The sequence below is a fragment of the Apiospora hydei genome, assembly GCF_038363865.1.
Source record: "Apiospora hydei strain CBS 114990 chromosome Unknown utg000010l_segment0_segment0, whole genome shotgun sequence".
Lineage (NCBI taxonomy): Eukaryota > Fungi > Ascomycota > Sordariomycetes > Amphisphaeriales > Apiosporaceae > Apiospora > Apiospora hydei.
In genome coordinates, this window is record NW_027117369.1 from 983,919 (window position 1) to 996,659 (window position 12,741).

General features: G+C 56.0%; 5 protein-coding genes across 5 annotated transcripts; 3 read left to right on the plus strand and 2 right to left on the minus strand.

Moving 5' to 3' along the window:
* Positions 1 to 934: 934 nt before the first annotated feature.
* Positions 935 to 1,838, minus strand: PG997_014471 (MFS transporter; the record flags this gene model as incomplete). Its single annotated transcript, XM_066818785.1, has 2 exons — positions 935 to 1,479; positions 1,583 to 1,838. 2 exons carry the CDS (start codon positions 1,836 to 1,838, stop codon positions 935 to 937), a joined length of 801 nt encoding a protein of 266 aa, XP_066660973.1.
* Positions 1,839 to 2,611: 773 nt separating this feature from the next.
* On the minus strand, positions 2,612 to 3,922 carry PG997_014472 (adaptor complexes medium subunit family protein; the record flags this gene model as incomplete). The annotated part of the gene is made up of 1 exon (XM_066818786.1): positions 2,612 to 3,922. The coding sequence occupies one exon, from the start codon at positions 3,920 to 3,922 to the stop codon at positions 2,612 to 2,614; it is 1,311 nt and encodes a 436-aa protein (XP_066660974.1).
* A 2,009-nt stretch (positions 3,923 to 5,931) lies between these two features.
* PG997_014473 (glycoside hydrolase family 6 protein) lies at positions 5,932 to 7,545 on the plus strand (the record flags this gene model as incomplete). Its single annotated transcript, XM_066818787.1, has 3 exons — positions 5,932 to 6,032; positions 6,099 to 6,766; positions 6,860 to 7,545. 3 exons carry the CDS (start codon positions 5,932 to 5,934, stop codon positions 7,543 to 7,545), a joined length of 1,455 nt encoding a protein of 484 aa, XP_066660975.1.
* A 1,071-nt stretch (positions 7,546 to 8,616) lies between these two features.
* On the plus strand, positions 8,617 to 9,615 carry PG997_014474 (oxidoreductase; the record flags this gene model as incomplete). Its single annotated transcript, XM_066818788.1, has 1 exon — positions 8,617 to 9,615. One exon carries the CDS (start codon positions 8,617 to 8,619, stop codon positions 9,613 to 9,615), a length of 999 nt encoding a protein of 332 aa, XP_066660976.1.
* Positions 9,616 to 10,714: 1,099 nt separating this feature from the next.
* On the plus strand, positions 10,715 to 11,999 carry PG997_014475 (uncharacterized protein; the record flags this gene model as incomplete). The annotated part of the gene is made up of 2 exons (XM_066818789.1): positions 10,715 to 11,541; positions 11,582 to 11,999. 2 exons carry the CDS (start codon positions 10,715 to 10,717, stop codon positions 11,997 to 11,999), a joined length of 1,245 nt encoding a protein of 414 aa, XP_066660977.1.
* Between the last annotated feature and the right edge of the window lie 742 nt (positions 12,000 to 12,741).

The window sequence follows — 12,741 nt, forward strand, 5'->3', positions numbered from 1 at the left end:
GACCAAATGGGTGTCTCCTTGATGCGGTTCGATTTGCTGCGCCCGCAATATGGGCATGTCAAAGCAAGCATCAGCCCAGCCATCCAAGTAGGCCATAACTGATATATGGAACTCGTTCGTATCCCGGCATGGTAGAAACAAGCCACTCCGGCAGGATTGGTCACCTCGACCTATGAGCGTCTGCAAAAGCTTGAGTCAGGGGCTTAGCATCACGAAATGGAAGAGGGGGCAGAGGATACGCATACACACCAAGTCCAGTCCCGAAAGCAGACCTCCCTATGAACCATAACCCCTGACCTAATTCCCGTTCTGTAACAGCCCTGAGATTTTGAGTTCGATCCGGTCCGGCGGCAATGTCTGAACCCCTAATAAGGCTTATTTCTCACCTCGACCAATGGTCAACCCCCTTTGCTTCCACACGTTGTTCTAGCGCCTCCGCCACATATTACAACGAAATATGACCACGAGAATGTTTCGTTCCGTACCGTCGGAGCCTGGAACTGAGCGACGCCGTTCATGGAACACCACCATATGATCTTCCCTGATCTGATACGAAGACAATGTCCCTTGAAGCAAGGGTGGCATAAACAGCGCGAGGTTGACTTGCATCTCTCGGGCACGTCATTCCGAATATACCCATCCCACTCGACGACTCATTGACTTGAATCTCATTGACTTGAATCCGGCATGGCTTGCATCTCCTCTACGAGCATTTCTGCAGATGGGACATACTTGCACGTTTTTCATCGATATTTGCTCTCGCAGCAAGATGCGGATGCCATGGATTGAATCATGATCAAGGAGGCGGCTTAGGCAGGACCTACCGCACAGCTCTTGTTATACATGTCGATAACCAGCTGATGGGTATGCACAACACTACCTAACACAGGAGCCAGGTCTTCCACGGGAGTAGTCTCGACCTCTCGCCCCTCCCCTACTTCTCATACCCACTCATCAACCCCCTCTCCCCATTCTCCCTCACCCCCCTCGGGAACGCCTCCCCCAAATGACTCGTATGCCCCCACGGCTTCCTCGCCATCTCCTCGCGAATAACCTCCCCAAAGCACCTACTCCAGCCCAGCCGCGGCCAGCGCCCGACCACGGCGTCGCGGGTCCGCGCATGGACCAGCTCCGGCCGCGATCCCATGTTGTCGTACACGGTAGCGAGCTGCACGATCTGCCCGAGCAGCGGGATCGTGCCCTCGGTGCCGAGGTCCTGGTGGCGGATGATGGCCTCGGCGACGGCTTCGGCTTGGGGCCGGGGAGCGGCCGCGTCCCCAGACTCCGGCAAAGTGGAGGAGAAGGGGGATGAAAGTAGGTTCAGGGCGTGGAAACCGCCCCAGAACTCGAAGGAGAGCAGTGTTGACGTCAGGTTCTTCTGTGTGGTTCCGATGTCGTGTAGAAGCGCTGTGAGGGCCCAGGTGGAGAGGGAGAGGGACTGGAAGTGCTCTGGGAACTGGTACTTGAGGATGCAGTATCCTGAACGCGATAATGGCAACGATAATTAGTCATGGGGCCCGCACGCAGAGTAGAGATGAATGTAGTCGGCGAATGCAGTGTATAAGTCAGGAGGGGGCTTTACCAAAGTTGTACACACGCATCGAATGGTTGAAAGTCGGCTCCGGAAGCTCACGCCTAACATATTCTTGCACCTTGGCTATGAGCGGATCATCGGACGGGAAAGGGATGTCGTCCGCCGAGATGGGCGCCGGGTCGTGGAGGAACGGCTTGTCGCCGAATATGGCATTGGCGTCTACCGGCACGGCGGTCCAACCATGCTTGGCAATGTCCTCGCCCGACGCAGCTGGGGTTGTCGAAGTAGCAGCGGATGATGACATGATTGCCTAAAAGATGTAGACGATCAGGTTAGGGGGTTTGTATGGTAATTGTAAATTTCTTTTGAATTGGAAGTTGCAGTACTATTTAGGCAAGCATATCATGTCCGGCTTTCAGTCGAGTCGAGACTGAGTATGGCTTTTCTCTTGGATTATATATACATGACTGCACAAGTAAAAGCCATTGCAGGGTGATTTGCAATCAGGTCCCGTCGGAACAAATTAGAGGAACGAGAGCCTCCAAATTTAGATCTAGGTAGCGCCGATATTAATTAGGCCTTCTCGACTGTCCGTTTCTTGACGAAACCCGAACGTCATGCTACAAATCCCGGGTCTATCGTGGCTTACGCATGTCTCCATGTCTCCAGCCAGTTAGCTTCCATCACCAGAGCTCCTGCACAGCTTGCTCATATAAGCGCAGAAGAGCGCATACCCGTCTTGCGTCACACGGCATTCTCCCGCGGCGGAGACCGGCGTTGAACGGGATTATTATAAAGATAGGTGGCATAGACCTTTGGTGTTCCCTAAGCACCAAAGACCGAAGGCAAACACCGAATGTTGGCCAGAAGCCGAGACCAACAGCTACTTTGACTGCCTGGCATATACAGATTTGGCCCAAACCTGGACCGGGTATTTTCGATATACCAGATAATTATTTTGACTTCTAGGTGAAGACACTCCTCAGAATCTAGATATGTTTGATTAGCAACAGCCCTGTAGCAACAACTGAAACCAAAAGAGTAAAACAACCAATATTGCCAGTAGAAGGGGCGTGCTTACCTGATTTCGTACGAGCCTGCCCTCGTCATGTACCGCACCCACTTCACGCTGGAATAATTACTCTTCTCAAACACCTTCAGGTATCTGACCAGCAGACCGGAACTAGTAAACATCAGGAGACTGAAGTTCATGCTCAACGGGGGTCGCGACCAGGCCTTCTGGTTGGTCATGCTAGTGAGCTCGGCCTCGGCGCTCAACACGTATTCGCTCTGGCCGGTGAATCTGCCAATTTTCCACACAATGTTGTTCTCGCTGGGCTCGTACTTGGCCTTGCCCTGGGTGCATCTTTCGGTTATACGGGCGGTGTTGAGTGGGGTCGGGATCTTGACGACCACGTTGGTTGCAAACAGCTTGCTGCCGAAGTTGGCCTTGACACCGATGCTGAACTCGACTTTGGTCTTGCCGACTTCGTTGACGATGGCGTGGACCTTGAAGGGCAGGTTGACGTTCTCGGTGGCTCGGTAGCGCATGAGCTCGAACTCGCCGTCGGGAGGCACGAAGGAGATGATTCTGTCGGTGTCGAACTTGCCCAGCTTGACGCATTGGTGGAACTGGCAATCCTCTAGTGTCACGCTTCCGGCGGCAGCCTTGGTAGCTTTAGTACCGAGTCTATTGCCGCTGGGGAGCGATTGCAAGCCGTCATGGTCGAGGAGTAGTCGGTCGTTCAGGCCGAACTTGCATTCAGGGGTGCCCGACAGATACGCGCGCATGATGATCTGGCCCGTAACGTCGGCTCGTAGTACTGTGCCAGTAGCCGACATGAGGAGATTGACGTCTTCGATGACATCTACGAACGCCTCGTTCTTTCGGTACTTGACGTCTGCCTTGCGCCATGAAAGGGCGCCTGTCGCCTGCATTGTAATCTTGGCCGAATCTTCGGGAGCGCGTTCCGACTTGACGCCTTCGGTGGTGATGTACATCTTGAGCGTATCCGTCTCGGTGTTCTGGGGGTATCCGAAGTCGATGATCTCGTCGAGCAGCTCGTACACTAGGACGAAGTTGTTCTTGACGGCCTCCTCATCGAACTTGCCAAAGTAGCCCCTCCCCAGCTGGATCAGCCGGTAGAGGAACTCGAAGACCAGGGCGGCATTGGCGTTGCTCTTGGTGATGGCGACGAGGTAGATGTTCTCGTGCTTGACATGGCTGAAGGTGGTGCTGCCGAGGGTGAGGATGGGCGAGCGGACCTGGGGGTTCGAGATGACCTGGATGCGGAAGACGTCGGCGAGGCGGGGGCGGCAGTCGTTCCGGAACGCGCGAAAGATAAGGTTCTCGCCCTTTTGATTGAAGATCAGAATGCCCGAAAGCATCTTGGCGGAGAGACCTCGGGACGGAGGGGGCGGTGTCCTGGGAGCAGCGGCTTTGCTTTTGGATTCTCCGGTTTGGGGGGCGAGGATGGGAATGTTTCGGGCGATGCAGATGCGATGCGATATACGGATGCACGGGGACGGAGGTTGAATTGAGCTTAGGGCCCCCTTGTTCTTGGCTGGCCGGCTCTAAAGGGGGATTTCCTCCACGAATCCATCCACTGTAGCGCGGTCACAGGCCAATGCTTGATTGGGCGGCAGGGTGGTGGATAGCGTGTTCGTGTTCGCGCAGTTCAGCGCCTTAGGTAAGGGAAATACGTTGAAATGCTTAGCTCCCGAATTGAACATTGAATGGCGGGCAAATGTCGGCCTAACCTTTGGCTGATGCCGCTGCTGGCCATTCACGTTCAGTTGCAGGTACCCGCGTAGGTGTGCTGCTTTTCTGTCTGCTGGGCCTAAACCGCCTAAGATCAACTGCACAACTGCCCAGAATAACGCGAGAACCTGCCAACATCGGAGCAACCACCAGCACGCGTCGTGCACAACCATTATCAGCTTACATGCGCCGACTATGACGGATCATTTGCATTTCCACCTCACATCCGTTCATCTTGGACCTCGGCGAATAATGGCCGTTCCCTATGAAGCAACTTGAATCTCCTAGCTCTTGGTGCTTGACTTGTAAAACACAAACACATCAACACCTGAATGCACTTCAACGCCACTGTCGTCAGGCGTTGTTTCAAGCCTCTGCCAAAGCTTAGCAGTTGATCCTTTCTCGGTTGGTAACAATAATTTGCGGCATACTTCTGACAGTTATTGACAATGACATGCATGCCTCTGTGGCAAGAAGAAGACGCACGTCTGGTTACTTAATGTACATGGATATGTCCGCCTCCCGTCTTTTGTTAGATGCGCCGTAGATGCGCAGGTAGGGCAGTCCACTAGGCGCTGCCTCCGATATTGCAACCCGCCTTCACCTTATCAATCCGATATTGCTGATACCAGTCGAACCTTGGTACTGGGTTCTGCCAAGCTTCTTATTGATCAACGCATGCACCAATGGCGATTCTATCGTTACCTCAGCTCGAGATTCGACTGCTGTGTCGACTTGTTTGTTCATTGAGTATGCTACTTGCGGCCTCACCCCGCAGTATATCCGCATACCTACTCCTTTTGACTCGCCTCCGTAAGTAGGCATCCACCCTGTCTGCTCAGTAGACGGAGAATTGCACAGCATAACACGAGCAAGACCTGTCATCCCCTTGCTTCTTGCAGCCCTGTGGAACCTGGAGCTGAAATGAGAGCAAATTTCCGGGACGTTGTGCTACCCTTTCCGTGATATTGGCTTGACTGGTCGTTCCCCGACTTCTCCGCATGCCACTAACTTCCGTTTCTGGAACTTCATGGAGGGTAACTTTCCGAGAATGCCACCACCATGACCATTGGACCATCGACCCAGGCACGGCGCTATTTCGTGCCCTGCAAGCCCCAGAGCCGCCTGGACCAAGATCTGGTTGGCGGGATTATTCGCTACCAAAAACCTAGATAGAGAATGCCCCCACGTTGACCAGCCCGCCTGACGTTCTGAGCCCATGGATCTCACGATGTCTTGGCCTCCTGCTCCCGGGCTAGTCGGAGGCGATTGCCTGGCAGTCGAGTCCGCGCGGACCGCACTCCGACTGTTCTGGGCTTTTCAAGAGGTGCTAAGACTTGGCCACACCAGGAATCATCCGACAGCATGCGCTATGCCATCGAAAAAGTAGGTGGAGGCTGTCCCGAGTTGGATCTACGGATGCTGCCCATGCCACTGTTCCCGTCTATCCGATTAGTGATATGTCTATTCGATTAGTGATACGTCCCTCGCATAATGCTGAGATCCACCAAGGATGTTGCTGTCTCGATATAAAGGGCTCGACATCCTTCGATGAGTTGATGATGAACCTCACGACAGGCAGGCAGGCAGACAACATCAAGTATACACATCGAGTGCCAATCAGACCCTGAACGCAATGGCTGCAAAGACTTTCGTCCTTGCTGCTTTGAGCTCTCTAGCTCTAGCAGCCCCTCTCGAGGGAAAGATCGAGGAGCGCCAGAACTGCGGTGCTGCTTGGTAAGACACATTTCTCTGACATATACCTACCTCCTTGTTATAGATTTAGCTAACAGAAACCAACAGGTCTCAGTGTGGAGGTCAAGGTTGGTCTGGCTCAACATGCTGTGTTAGCGGTTACACATGCGTGAAGAGCAACGACTACTACTTCCAATGCATCCCTGGCCAAGCCACGACCACTGCTGCCCCTGCCCCTACCAGCACCACCACCAAGGCCTCAAGCACCACCAAGGCAAGCACCACCAAGGCAAGCACCACCAGCAAGGCTCCTTCGCCGCCTACTACCACGACCGGCAGCGGCACGACGACCGCGCCCCCGGCTCCCGGCGGCAGCGGAACCGCCACCTGGTCCGGCAACCCGTACTCGGGCGTCCAGATGTGGGCGAACCCGTACTACGCGTCCGAGGTGTCGGCCTACGCCGTCCCCACGCTCGGCGCCGTCGCCAACCAGGTCGGCAAGGTCCCCAGCTACATGTGGCTGGACACCCGCTCCAAGGTGCCCTTGATGGCCGAATACCTGGCCCAGATCCGCAAGGAGAACCAGGCCGGCGCGAGCCCGCCCAAGGCCGGTCTCTTTGTCGTCTACGATCTTCCCGACCGTGACTGCGCCGCCGCCGCTTCCAACGGCGAGTTCGCCATCGCCGATGGCGGTGTTGCCAAGTACAAGGAGTACATCGACGCGATCGCTGAATTGGTTGAGGAGTACTCTGACGTCCGCATGCCCCTGGTCATTGGTAAGTCAACAAGTTGTGCTCTCAGCACTGCTACTTTCATTCGAGCAAGCCCTCCATCCCAAGACCGAACTGCTGACTGAAACAATAAAACAGAGCCCGATAGCTTGGCCAACATGGTCACCAACCTGAACGTCGCCAAGTGCTCCGGCGCCCAGGCCGCCTACCACGAGTGCACCCTGTACGCCATCTCGAAGCTGAACAAGCCCAACGTGGCCATGTACCTGGACGCCGGGCACGCGGGCTGGCTGGGCTGGCCGGCGAACCTGACGCCCGCGGCGCAGATGTACGCGCAGCTCTACAAGGACGCGGGCAGCCCCAAGGCGCTGCGCGGGCTCGCGACCAACATCGCCAACTACAACGGCTGGAACCTGACCTCGGCGCCCTCGTACACGCAGGGCAACGCCAACTACGACGAGAAGCACTACGTCGAGGCTTTCCAGCCCCTGCTCAAGGCCCAGGGCTGGGACGCCCACTTCATTACCGACACGGGCCGCAGCGGCAAGCAACCGACGGGGCAGACGGAGTGGGGTCACTGGTGCAACGCGCTCGGCACGGGTTTCGGTATTAGGCCCTCGGCCAACACGGGCTCCGATATCTTGGATGCCTTTGTCTGGGTCAAGCCCGGTGGCGAGTGCGACGGTACTTCCGATACCTCGGCCGCCCGCTACGACTTCCACTGCGGACTCGAGGATGCTATGAAGCCTGCGCCCGAGGCCGGTACTTGGTTCGAGGCCTACTTCGAGCAGCTGTTCAAGAACGCCAACCCGCCCTTCCAGTAAATCACGGTACGGGGCATGCATGCATGCTTGGGATTTTGGCTCTCTTGAAACTCATGATGACCCAAGAAGAAGCTAAAGCGGAAGAGGATCCGTAGGATTTGGGGGTTGATCTAGGAATATTGCGCGGCGCGAGTGTATATACTTCTCTTGTTACATATTGACACCAACTTACATATCTTGCTTTGCAACTCTGGGCCTTTCTTGGTTGCTAGTGTGAGTGCTGAGTAAACCCCGGCAAGAATGTTCTCCATCAGTGAGTGAGTGCACGCGTCCCGAAGGCCCGGCCACCGAATCTTGGATCCAGGCATAACTCCCCTAGCGGCGATGGTAGTAGTTTTAGTCGAAGATCAGCAGGAGAGATTAAATCGAGTGGAACTGGGATCAATGGGCAAGTTGTTGTACATTTACCTATTCGGTATCGAGTACCGAATCGAGCACCGAAACTATCAAGTTGGTTCCTTATGCACTCCTTATGCATCGTGAAACAGGCAGTATGCTGGTTCTCTCCGTCGACCCAGGGGGATTATGACGGTGCAGTGCATTTACGCCAAACATTTGACACCCCGGTTTTCATCTGAACGCTCAAAGCGATGGTTGCCCTGCTGGCGGAGCCCCAGGCTGCCAGAGCGAGCAAACGTCGGCAATGTCACGGTTTCAGCCGCTTCGACTTACCATTCTACCATAGCAACCCCGGCGGCACCCGGGCGCAGATCCACTTTGGGCGGCCGTTGAAACGGCGCCAAGATTAAAACCAATTAAACCACAGATTCGTGACCGACGATGGTTACATCTATACGAGTCGCAGAGCCTCAGCGCCAGCGCATTCCAAGTGGAGTGCAAACGAGATCGGCATGGGATACTGAGCCATGGGCATGAACGTGATGCGTGATAAATACCCGAGGCATGGCACGCCCTGCGACAATTCCCTATCATGTTCGCTTGATTCATCTCTGAACCGCTTGTTCTTCCACACCCTTTCGTTCAAACCTTGTACATTCGTTTTGCGCCGGTGACAACTTTCTGTCCCGTTTCAACTCCTTACCTTTTCCACACTCTTTAACAAGCATCAGGATGCCTTCTTCCTCTTCCATTCTTTCGAGCGGCGCCGCCGTCGCCCTCTTCGCCCAAGCGGCGCTTGCCTACACGCAGGTCAACGTGCCTGCGCCCTTCATGACCAAGAACATCGACCCGATCGTGTTCCCCGGCAGCTTCGACAAGTCGCACCTGCACTCCTTCTTCGGCGCCGACGGCGTGACGGCGAGCACCAACAAGAGCTCCGAACTTGAGAACTCGTGCACCAACGCCGACAACCCCAACGACCTGTCCATCTACTGGGTCCCCACCTTCCTGTACACCAAGGACGGCGGCAAGACGTACGAGCCCGTGCCCATGTTCCGCTTCAGCGCCTACTACAACCTCGGCGAGACCCCCGCCGAGGTGCCCTTCCCGCAGGACCTCAAGATGGTGGCCGGCAAGGCCGAGGGCACCAAGCCCGCCGACATGCCGGCCGAGGCCAAGATCGAGTGGGTGTGCGAGGGCATGAAGAACCCGCCGCCGCCGGACAAGAACGGGTTCCCGAGCAAGACGTGCGACACGCACGTGCAGACGCTCCTGTACTTCCCGCAGTGCGTCAACGAGGCGACGCTCGAGACGGCCTACAAGGACCGCGCGCACGGCACGCCCAACTGGTGCCCGCAGGGCATGAAGAGCATGCCGCAGCTGCGCTTCAGCATCCGGTACGACCTGCGCAAGGCGCTTCCCAACGGCTGGGACGGCGTCGCGCCCTTCAAGCAGGCGTGCGGCGACAACATCTACTGCTCGCACGGCGACTTCATCAACGGCTGGACGCCCACCGCGGCCAAGAACATGGTCGCGACCACGAGCGACAAGTACCACTTCGCGCCTGTCGACGGCGACCGCGGCAAGGCCGGCGACAAGCAGACGTGCAAGCAGCGCGACGCGGACCCCGGCCACGGCACGACCGACTACGCCGAGAGCGTCAAGCTCATGGGCAAGCGGTCGGTCGAGGCGGTCGGCTGGGAGTCGCGCAGCCGGTTCCTCAAGATCTAAAATTCTTCTGGCTTTGCTGGATAGACCCTGCCCACTGTTGAGATATGGGGGCAAAATGTTCGTTGTAAATACTTTTTGTGTGTTATTAGCTAGCGGTTCATGAATCTATTACCTACTTGTACAAACAAATCATCAGCCATGCAATGCCGCAGTTCCGTGATGTTTCCCCGTGTCGCGTGCCTATTCGAAGCCGTTGTCAGACCGCCTTCGCAGCTTCTAGAATGTGGATTGTATTCGGCTTTAATGGCATGATGGAGCCAAGAGTGGAGGAGTCTATGGGATGGTTGAGGCGAGCAAGTTCATTTTCTGGTTCATTGACGGCCCCGAATCTGGGCCGAGCTTAACTCCCCACAGTGTAGAGGTTCTGTTGCCTTCTAACGCCTGGTCCAGTGCTGAGAGTCGAGGGTTGCCTGCCAGTTGCGGCTGTACTCTGGTGCGTTCCTCCATTTTCTAGGAAAGACCCTGATGGAATAGCCTGAAGGAATCACGATTAATCTGGAATCTGACTGGTCCGGTACTTGAATGGCGTGCTACTGTAGTGCTTAGGTAGCTCCAGGAGCAGACCGCGTGGGTGCGGGTGGATGCGGAAATATTTCCATTCCAGTGCTAGTCGTCGATTTTGTTAACCTAGTGACTCAAAGGATTGGTAATCGCCAGCGAATTGGGAGGGAGAAAGTTCGCCCTTAGTGCCAGCCACTCTTTGTACGTGAAGCTAGCAACGGCCCGCAACCTAACCTACGTGCCAGCATCCCCAGTGTTACACGCTATTTTGGGGAATATGTAATGCAAAAAGCAGGTGGCATTGGTAGCACAGGTGCTTTGTAAAGCCGTATGATCTTTTCCCGCTTATTAATCGCAAGTCTGGGTGGGTGATAGATGCTAATGCCGACGGCATGGTACCACATGCGACGGCTGCAATATAAAGCCGGAGAGTTTGCCACGAGTCCAATGCATCTTGGAATACTACTCGGCAGTTTATCTGGTTTTGCGATAGACCGAAACAAAAACACATAATAGACTACTGCTTCATTGCCTGTAGCGTTTCGTAGTTTCTTTTTCTGATACCCAGCAACACCATAACCACACACATCCACACACCATGTCGAACGAAGCCATCGACAACGTCGCCGCCGAGGGCATCTCCTACTTCACCCCGGCCCAGGTCCCTCCCTCGGGCACCGGCGTCGCCTCCAAGATCGAGGGCCAGCCCCTGCCCAAGCTCTTCACCCCGCTCAAGCTGCGCGGCGTCACCTTCCCCAACCGCGTCTTCCTGTCGCCGCTGTGCCAGTACTCGGCCAAGAACGGCTACGCCAACGACTGGCACCTGACCCATCTCGGCGGCATCATCCAGCGCGGCCCCGGTCTGGCCATCGTCGAGGCCACCGCCGTCCAGGCTAACGGCCGCATCACTCCCCAGGATGTCGGTCTCTGGGAGGACGGCCAGATCGAGCCCCTCAAGCGCATCGTCGAGTTCGCCCACGGTCAGTCCCAGAAGATCGCCATCCAGCTCGCCCACGCCGGCCGCAAGGCCACCTGCGTCGCCCCCTGGCTCGACCTGAACGGCGTCGCCACCAAGGAGGTCGGCGGCTGGCCCGAGGACGTCGTCGCGCCCTCCGCGGTCCCCTGGCTCGAGGGCGTCAACCCGAACCCCCGCGCCCTGTCCGTCGACGAGATCGAGCAGTTCAAGAAGGACTTTGTCGCGGCCGCCAAGCGCGCCGTCCAGGCCGGCTTTGATGTGATCGAGATCCACAGCGCCCACGGCTACCTGCTGCACGAGTTCCTCAGCCCCGTCAGCAACAAGCGGACCGACAACTACGGCGGCTCCTTCGAGAACCGCACGCGCCTCCTGCTCGAGCTGACCGAGCAGGTCCGCGCCGCCATCCCCGAGGACATGCCGCTGCTCGTCCGCATCAGCGCGTCCGACTGGTTCGAGTTCAGCGAGGAGGGCAGCGGGGCCCGCGCCGAGTTCCACCCCTACCCCCGAGGCCTCTTGGACCGTCGCCCAGTCCGAGAAGCTGGCGCCGCTCCTGGCCGCCCGCGGCGTCGACCTGCTCGACGTCTCGAGCGGTGGCGCGCACCCCAAGGCCGCGGCGCCCATCAAGCCCGGCCCCGGGTACCAGTCGCACTTCTCCCAGGCCATCAAGAAGGCGCTGGGCGACGATACCCGCATGGCCGTCTCCGCGGTCGGCGGCATCAACAACGGGCCCCTGGCCGAGCAGCTCCTGCAGAGCGGTTTGGATGTCGTCATGGCGGGCCGCTGGTTCCAGAAGAACCCCGGTCTGGTCTACACCCTCGCTGACGAGCTCGAGACGGAAGTCAAGATGGCGAATCAGATCGGCTGGGGCTTCGGTGGCCGCGGCAAGGCCCGGCAGAAGAAGCTGTAACGGAGAGGAGAAAGATAGAGAGCGCTGGTTCCCATATAGATCGTCAACGATAAAGCGTGTGTTTAGATAGACATAGAGATTTGCATCGGATGGAGCTGGTGGTGTTTATTCATGATCAATATTATGATGACTTACGTTTTGATACCTTACACTTGCCTACAAACAATTTTCAAGTGATTTGGTGTTTTTACTTACATGACAACAGGAGGTCAACGCTTCTAGAACAGTCCATCCACAGTAGGGAAAGCCTGTCGTACTCGCGCTTTGGACTGCGGATTTGATCATGTTAGTGGTTGTGTACGAAATGCGCCAGCGCCTTGCGTCATCCTCATATTATACTATCTCAGAAAGAGAAATGCAGATAAATGAACATGACATGTACACAAACTAGATCGAGCCTGTCTGTACAGATTTACTCACGTATAAAATTTCTGCTCCAATCGCACTATATTTTCTCGCTTATAACTCGTACGGTATGATAGATCTTTCATCGTGGTGTCCATCGAGTACGGCTTTTGTCACCAGGACAAAGCTATTGGCAATAGTATAGGCCGACAGTGCAAATCTACAACTGTAATGCTTTGTCCTTTTTGTCGAATATTTACTGGAAGTAGGCCCCTTCTATGTAACTTGTAAGACACGGTCAAAGGGGGTTGCCGTTTTCAGTCCCGAGAAATCGCCTTTGTACCCCTACCGGTGGACAAGGTTGGATACGTAAAACGGAAGTACTGGACAGCACCTT